This window comes from Primulina huaijiensis, chromosome 17 (assembly GCF_012295235.1).
Source record: "Primulina huaijiensis isolate GDHJ02 chromosome 17, ASM1229523v2, whole genome shotgun sequence".
Classification (NCBI taxonomy): Eukaryota; Viridiplantae; Streptophyta; class Magnoliopsida; order Lamiales; family Gesneriaceae; genus Primulina; species Primulina huaijiensis.
The window spans coordinates 7,790,140-7,799,407 of record NC_133322.1 but is presented as its reverse complement, the minus strand read 5'-3'; the positions used below and the strand labels follow the sequence as shown (position 1 = coordinate 7,799,407).

Here is a 9,268-nt window from a genome sequence, read left to right as displayed (position 1 = left end):
AATGACTTTAATGGAATCATAAAAAAATCATTGAAAATTTAAATATTTGAAAATTTTATATAGTTTTTAAAGTCAAATTTAATATCATCAGACTTTTTAAAACTTTAAAAAAAAATTATTATTTATAACTATAGATTTTCATAAAATTTATGAAAAAAATCTAAATAAATATCTCTATAATTTTTAACTCCATAACACTCTTTAAAATAAGACAAAAACTTGTGTGAAACGGTCTCACGAGTTGTATTTTGTGAGACGAATATCTTATTTGGGTCATCCATGAAAAAATATTACTTTTTATGCTAAAAATGTTACTTTTTATTGTAAATATCGATAGAGTTGACCCGTTTCACAGATAAAAATTCGTGAAACCGTCTCACAAGAGACCTACCCTTAGAATAATCAATTCCACACGTTGAATACATCCCCTCTTTGTCCTAACTAGATCTTATGATTTCTAAAAGCTATAAATCAACATGAATTTGAAGCTTACTATTAGGATATGTTAATAAGATTCGTGGAATGATGAATTTCAAATAAATTCTGAATAAATTTATCATCAAATTAACAAATTTAATAGTAATTATATCATATTTTCATTTGAGATATGGATCTCCATGTTATTCAATACATATAAATTTTGTTTCCATGAAATCAACTTAGACTATGATTCTATGCCTATACTTTTAACAAAGAACGAGTTGCATTCATGATAATAAAATGTGAATTCGTATCATATCCTCTACTAATTGCAATCAAATTGATTGTTTGATTCAGCAGAGAATAAAATACAATAAAAATTTGATCTTGAAAAAACTTGACTCAAATCATATATTAGCAGCCAAATTTGCAGTCAAATACATCGGAATGTTAATACATACTTCATAATAAGGTAAGGATGATGATAACAATCTTTAGACTTGAAACTACACGGCCAATCCCGGCGGCGCCTCGCCCACAGCTGGCGGAGGAGCAGTCACCGGCTTGATTTCTTGGTACGGCGCCTTCTCTTTGATTCTGCGACGCAGTAAAACAGAAACGGTGGGATCAGTGGAAAGAGTCGAATTCAAGATTCTTTCTATCCACTATGGAATTACCTGTCCTTCCTCTTCTCCAGGAACCGGGCCAGTGAGTTTCGCCTCGCAATCGGAAGATCGCAGCCAAGTGACGGTATGGGAGCGTGGAGGGTACGCTCCGGCGGTACGAAGCTGGGTATCAGGTTCGGGATGCCGGTGGCGGACTCCGAAGGGCTCTGGGCCGCGAAGGCTGTAGGGTGATGGTGGTTCTGGGTGCCGCTGGGCTTGTTAGCTAACAACATGATTTCACTGACCTTGTCCGCCGGGAAATCATCGAACACAAGCACTTGTCCGCCGTAGAAAATCGTCATCTGGGCAGCTTCCGCACCGGATTTTGCACCGCTGCACACAAAATCACCCCCAAAAATCACACCGCGACTTCAAAGTGCAGAAGGTAGAAGAATCACTTACCTAAGATCGAACTTTTTCTGGGTTTCTTCTTCACCGGCAGGAAGCTGCGTCTCGCCAGATTTCTCCATTATCGGGAACAAATTCATCGTCCCAGTTGCAGCCGCCGCGGAAGCCCCTTAAATTCACAAAAATAAAAAAAAATCCAACATAATTAAAACCCAAATCCAGAAACTCACAGATCTGCCAACCCAAAAGGAAAAAAACTAAAGAAAACAAGATCATACCAGGTGATTCAAATTTCTGAGCTAAGCCTAGCGTAAGATCTCCGAAACTGCCCTTCTCTTTCAGGTACTGGCTCAAGAGACTGCAAGTCTTGGAGAAGTTGGACCTCCCGCCGGTCAGCTTACCGGAATCCACAATCTTGGACGAACCCATATCTCTCTCCTTCGCATTTAATAGTGGAAATGATGTCTTTATACACAATCNACGTAATAATATATACAAATTTTATATTTTATTTAATATTTTAGAGAGTATGTATAACTAAATATAAAATGAATCACAAAATCAAAAATCATAACTGAAATTAAATGAAATTGTATAACAGATACATATATTTAAGTGTATTTTACATTTTCAACAGAAATCAGATTCACATTTGAATTTTAGAAAGGAAATAGAAAGGACTTCACATTTAATTACCTATTTATTTGATAATATTTAATACATTACGCTACTGATACTTATATATTTATATATAGATTATTGTCATTTGGTCCTTTCATTTTAAATTTATTGTATTTCCGACGAGTTTGCGCTTTAATGATACACCCCAGGTGGGGTCGGTTGATTCAAACATTCAAGGGATCACTTTATATTTCATCCCATGAAAACCCACCCAGCATTCAGTTAACTGTGTTTTGCACTTCCATGTTTCCAAATTCAACAATTTTATTCCCAACCACCTACCGGTGGATTGACATTGTTGCTTGAGCTCTACATCAAACCGCTCAGTCCGTCGATAGGGCGCACCCGAGCTAACATCGTACCTCAGAAAATACGACCAAGCAAATTGCAAGCACCTCCAGCATCCTAGCAAGTAAGGATCAATATCTTGAGAATTCGGAAATATGCCAGATGTTATGAAGTCTGAACCAAAATCTTAGCTCATTGACAAAAAACACCCATGATTAAGTATCATCCTTTGGTAGAGCATCAAGCCGGCGGGCATATCCATTGTTTCACATTTAACTACTTGTGTATTCAATCATTATATTCTTTTGACATTTTTGGGTGCTCAATACACAAAACAACTAATAAAACCAATATGCCTAACAACTTTGTAACCGGGACTCAATACAGCAGATGCATCAGCTGAAAAGGATCATTTATGTACAAGAATTGAACTCAGATGAAATACCTTTAAAAACGGCTTACAAGACACATTTTTGCCCGATTCATTGGAAATTTGGGAAAAATCAGACCAGCAGCTGTATCAAAAACTATAATCTATATCTGATACATTTTGAGATACCGATTCTTTGACCAAGTGTCCTTGTTCGTCGTACAGATCGAGATTTTCGCAGGGAGAAGGAAAAACCGTCCCGATGACACGGCCTTGAACGAAAGCACACTGGAACACGTGTTTCTTTTTGTATGTTAACCCTACTGACATATCCTGAAACATAACATTTCTTACAGGAATCTCTTCACTTCCTTGTATACGGACAGGCACACGTACACCTTCTCCATGTATTGAGGTGTAACTAATGTCTTCTAGTATGGGGACGGCCTTAGGATCAAATCCCATGTCTGGATGTTCGTTATAGTCTGTCTTGATGACGATACCAACACGAAGGTCATCAAATGTAATATTTCGATATGTTATTTGTCGAACATATCCCCCTCTTCCAGGGGCTGTCTTGATTCGGACACCACGCCTTGAGTTCCATATGTGGATGTTTTCTATAGTGATGTTTGATACACCACCAGACATCTCGCTGCCTATCGATATGCCGGCACTGTTAGGAGCAAATATATATCTCGTTATGGGCAAATTTGGATACATAAACATTTAGCTTCAAATATAAATAACAAACATGGTATATTTAAACTATTTCTTCAACAAGAACGTAGATGCTTTCTTCTTTTGCACATGATATTTGTATAACATTTCCTACAAAACACCTCCATCAAATGGGCCATATGTGAAGACATGGGCACCAAAAAATCTATGCAACTATGCAAGGGAAAGGACCATGAGTACTAACCTCACATGATATAATGATATGCATAAACAAGATTTTTGTGATTTTTTAGTCTTTTTTAAAAAATATTTGGAACGGGAGTGAGCAATGGTATTTTCTCACCTGACATTGGAGCGAACAATGAGGTTTCGTATTAGTATATTTGTCGAAGGGCGTCCATACGCAGTCCCATACTGATCCCAACCACTTTTTATGGCAATGCCATCATCTCCTACGCTTATGTAACAGTCCTCAATCACCATATCTTCACATGAATCTGATTATCCCATTCAGACGAACCAAAAGATATATCATCAAAGGTAAAGCTTACACACTTAACATATAATCAATGGTCACGTAGAAACATCATTTACGCCTCAATTATCATAAAATCTGAATTTGTCATCCAACATAAGGTTGTCACTTTATGATCTAATGTTAGAGGTATAACTGATATTAACTGTGTAATTCAAATTTTGTAAACCGTGCAATAGCCAAAATACCATGTTTTGATTGTTGTACCATATAGGCAGCAAACATGACAGTCAGGGAAATTATTTATTTCCAACAGTAAGAAGAAGCAACATTGCTCATCCATTGATCCGGTACAGTACAATATACAAGAAGAAACTTACCAGGATCTATGCCATCGGTATTTGGAGCTCCTGAAATAGGAGCCAGGATGGTCAAATTTTTTATGGTCACATTCTTGCAATCGTATGGATGAAGTGTCCAAAAGGGAGAATCCTGTAAAGTTATGTTAGATATCAGTATGTTGCTAGACCACATAATCTGTACAAGTGGTCCTCTGGTGTGGTTAAGAAGCTTTTGCCGGTATTTCTTCCACCACATTTGACCTTGACCATTAATGGTGCCGTTATGTCCTGTTGCAATCCGACATGCCAGCATTCAGAAAAAAGGGTATACTTTATGCATATTAGAATAGAATTTTGCTCCATTTTAACCTAGTTTGATCTCATCTATCTATACCCCTAATCTTACAACTATTTAGACTTGGACTTGAACAAGAATTCCATCTAAATGCTGACCTGTAATTACAATATCTTTGAGATTTTGGCCATGAATTAAGCTTCCATATCTTGGTCCAGCATGTTCTCGGCCATATCCATATGAAGGCAATGGGGGCATGAGAGGCCAATACTTCTCATCCTACAAATATTGTAATGAAAGTGAAAAGCCAAGAACAGCATCATGTGTGAGATAAATAACATGTTGAGACTTACATGGCTCTAGCAATTCTCGGGCAAAGATCCAAAAGCATGATTAAATTTAAAAAATGTTATGAAATCATGTCAAAAGTGGTATGACAATATTTATCTCCGAGAATGCAGTGATGATATGTAGAAATTTAGTTATGGAAGTCCAACAAAAAATGTACACTAACTATTGAGAACCAAATGCAACTATATAAAATTAACATACTTATATAGTCCAGAGTTATAAATCAATTTATGGTGCGATTTGTCGGTTGTTTGAGGGATTTGATGCTGCTTCCTTTGTGAGTCTTGCAACTTCTCAACCCACTTTCAAGAAGGGAATTTAATACTCGTTGGAGAGAGAACCTCACTATCTCTTTTTACACTTTTAATTTGAGAATTGAATGATGATTTTATTAACTCGATCAACCATATATTTATACACATATGGCAGTATTAATTGACTCGAGATGAACTTTAAATCTTTCAAAAGACTTTCAGGACTTCTTTCAAACTTTTTAGGACATACTCTGACAAAGTTGGACACTGATTTTAGGAATAAGATGAAAACAAACTGAAAATAAAACTAGATAGCCACTCGAGACCTATCACTTCATACCGTGGTTATCATATATACTGTGTGATTCAAACTAAGAAATAAATCGCTTGAATCGTTAATATCATCTAGACTGCAAAATTTTGTGAAAACATGTTACATGATCCTCCATCTATAATATATCATTGAAGCAAAACGCAATTATATTAAATTAACAATTGTTGAACTAATTCATGCTTTTCAAGCTTACTTATTTACGGTTTGAAGCAGTCCGTACCTTTGAACTACAAAAACAACAAACTAATATCATTTAAAAATGCTCAGATGTGAACACAAGTTTCGTTTGAAGCATTTGGAGTGCCTTCTTACCGAAAATAAGGGTCATTGGAATAGTTTACAAAACAAAGCCATCAATTTATACTGGTAGAAAATAAGGATAAGGATAATTTTTTCTAATATTCTAGTGGCTTCGATTTAGAGGATAGTTGAGATGGCTTACAGATACAAGAGGTGCTTATTATAATCACTTTGCTTACAGGCTCGCTTAGATTTATCAGATCTCTTATGAAACTAACAATGTAACTAAAGGTAACTCATGCCAATGAATTGTCATTAGAAATTGCTATAATTTCGGATACATTAGCTAATGGAATTGCGTAATGAAGTTCTTTATGCTTCACATGTTTCTTCCAACACACTGCTTATCAAGAACATTTTCCTTCAAAAGTTCTCTACCTTCAATCTACAGCAGATACTAGGAAGAGTGGCAACACGTGGACAGAGGAACAACTAAGTGACGTACGGAACAATAAAATCAAGAAAGCATTCATATTCTTGATTATGGATGTCAGCTAGAAAAACCCACACTGCATCTCTCCCCAACTCTAACCAAGTCATATCATGTTGCACACTAGTGCAAGGTGAGGATAAGGAATTGAGGGGATAAGATTACATAATTTCAATTGATATCCTCACAAAGGTTGAGGCTAAATATTATATTTTGGCGTATTCATGAGCACTTAATAACGTAAAGAAAACAAAGGTTCCTCTGATGTATATAAAAGTAAGAACGCCCAGAGTTACAAACTCAAACCAGAAAATCCACATGAGTTGCCAAAGTTAACTACATTTAATTCCCACAACAGCTGGGGGAAACCCATTTGAGCTCATGATGTCTACAATCTACACGAAGATTTACATTCCCCGATTGTTTAATAAGCCTTGCTCAACTAAAATAGAGAAGTGCAAAAGAGAACCGATCAATAGATACAACGATAACTGCTTGAAGACATAAAATGCTATTACCAATGTAATCCGCCAAATGGATCCACTATCTAATATTCGTTGGTAATCAATTCACTAGAAAGATTATTCCCTTGGTAAGAGCATAAAAGATCATAACTTTTAGTTTTTGATACTCAAATAAGCTTAAACCAATCATATGTCAATAACGAAATTCAAGATAAAAAAAATATCAAATCCAAACCCAAAAAAAGTTCAAATATTTAGAACGAAAAATGATGAATCCAATCATTAAAGAAGAACTCACATCAATCCCGAGAATAACAGCACCCTCAGCAAGGAAAAGAGTCATATGACTCGTGAGATTAAACGGCGCGGTGAGCCAATTCCCCGGCGGCACATTGAGCTGACCACCACCCTTTCCACGAAGCTTCGAAATCGCCGTCACGGCCCTCTCAAACGCCTCCGTGTTAAGAGTGACACCATCCCCCACACCACCAAAATCTGTCAAGTTAAAAGCCACCTGCCGGAGCGTCGGGACCTCCCGCGACGGAAACGCCCGTCTAAAAATCGGGAATCCTCCATAGGAAGCGTCGAACTGCCAGTAAAACATAGTGGATAAGAATACAACCGAGAGGACTGCGAAGAAAGTCTTGTGGGTCGAACACAGATTGCTGGAGAAGGAAATCGGAATCCAGCGGCGGCACCGGGGATAGTTGGTGGGAGACGACGGGGCCCACCAACATGACGGACTCGCTGAGGGAGTTATCGTCTCCAGCATCGATTAATGCGATCTTTTCCAATTGGGTCGTTAGATTTTGAGAGATTTAGGTGGATGGGGTGCAGCATATGACTGATTTGGAACAAGAACGCCGTTTTTCAAGGGTTTGAGAAAGTATTCTTGATGGGAAATCGATTAGAAGGTAAAGGGTATTGATCAGTACAGATCGAAATTCAAAAAACAGAGAGAGGTGGAGTCGATTGCAAGGGAAGCGAGCGTCGATTCAGATTGCGGGAAGTGGAGTCGTAGGGGTTTGAAAATTGTAGTGATTCTGATTTAAGAAAGGGTCAGTTTTATTTTTTTATATATATATATTTTTTGGAGCAATTTCATGTTTACCTTTAACAATGGAGTATTTCATGCCTATAATTTCAGCTAAAATTTAAAACTTGTTATAGATGAATTATTGTAAATGATTATTGAGATGAGATTTATTACTTATCATATTTATCTTATTGAGTTATATTATATTTTAGATTAATGATGAATGTTTAACGGTTAGTGGTACAACACATACCATTTTTCAAAATAAAAGGTATTTTTTAGAGTTAACTTAGTTGAAAATATTATTGCGACAATATTGAGTGCATAAAAAATTATTGAAGGCTATGAGAAGACAAAAATCATTTTACCAAATGATACAAGCCTATATATTGAAAATGCTCTATATGATAGCAAATCCAGTAGAAATTTGCTTAGTTTTAAAGATATCCGCCGAAGTAGATACCATAATAAAACTTTTAGGATCAGTTGGGAGTGAAAAGTTGTTTAGAAGAGATGTTGGATAAACATTTTACAATTTTCACAACTTCTTTGATATTATAAATCAGTTTAATGATAAACTGAGTTCACGAATCTTGTTGTCAATGTTTATCAGTTAACTTGATAAAAGTGCGGAAATAACTGACAGATAGATAGAGCACGTCGAAATTGGATTGGAGTTATTGAGTTGTAATTATGTGCGAGGACAGAAGGTCTCGCGCATATGCGCGAGTTGTCCAGAGTAGTGGGCGCATATGCGCCGAGAAGGGGCGCGCATATGCGCCAGCAGATTAAATTGTTATATGCCGAGACAGTAGGTCTCGCGCATACGCGCCGGTTGAGGTCGCGCATATGCGCGAGACGTGTAGACCAAAAATGAAGCCACTTGTCCTAGCCATGCATATATAATGTGTACTTAGTCTCATTCCATCGAGATTTGCAGCCAGAAATTGAGAGAGAAACCTCCATAGCTAAAGCTTCATTTCACCTTGGATTTGTGATTGTACATGATCCGGCCATCCGATTTTCAATCCAAGTGTAGATTCTTGCTCTTCTCATTACTAGCTTCAAGAGGTTGTAAGTATCTTTTAGTTTCAGCATGTTTGGGAGTTTACATATTGGGGAAATTCTGATATGCTTGTAGTTATGTGTTCTCGAAATCATTGACATCGTAGAAACGTAAACGAATCGAGAAGGTGATACCGTATGTGATTGTTATGAGTTTTCCAGCATGTATTGGGTGAAAATGATGCAGATTTGGAGATCTTGATATATAGATTATGATGGTTGTGAGTTGAGGATTTGACTTGTTGATATATGTTGCGATTTGAGTTGATCGGTATTGAGAAATCACGCCGTTATGCCGTCGAATTGTATTGAGATTAAATAATGAGTTGTACAAGACTTGCTTTGAGTTGTGTCTTGATAGATTATATCTATACATTGTCATTTCAGATTTGTTGTGATAAGCTTCAACATCGAGACCTCGACATTTCTAAAGACTACGACGAGAAAGGTATAATTCATGTTGATTCGGG

General features: G+C 36.8%; 2 protein-coding genes across 2 annotated transcripts; both read right to left on the bottom strand.

Moving 5' to 3' along the window:
• Window positions 1–800: 800 nt before the first annotated feature.
• LOC140962350 (protein TIFY 10B-like) lies at window positions 801–1,909 on the bottom strand. Its single transcript, XM_073421216.1, has 4 exons — window positions 1,712–1,909; window positions 1,488–1,602; window positions 1,098–1,418; window positions 801–1,017 (listed from the first exon to the last, which is right to left on the bottom strand). The coding sequence occupies exons 1-4, from the start codon at window positions 1,860–1,862 to the stop codon at window positions 927–929; spliced, it is 678 nt and encodes a 225-aa protein (XP_073277317.1). The 5' UTR covers window positions 1,863–1,909; the 3' UTR covers window positions 801–926.
• A 1,011-nt stretch (window positions 1,910–2,920) lies between these two features.
• Window positions 2,921–7,756, bottom strand: LOC140963027 (probable polygalacturonase). Its single transcript, XM_073422226.1, has 5 exons — window positions 6,996–7,756; window positions 4,723–4,843; window positions 4,309–4,557; window positions 3,797–3,950; window positions 2,921–3,448 (listed from the first exon to the last, which is right to left on the bottom strand). Exons 1-5 carry the CDS (start codon window positions 7,467–7,469, stop codon window positions 2,923–2,925), a joined length of 1,524 nt encoding a protein of 507 aa, XP_073278327.1. The 5' UTR covers window positions 7,470–7,756; the 3' UTR covers window positions 2,921–2,922.
• Between the last annotated feature and the right edge of the window lie 1,512 nt (window positions 7,757–9,268).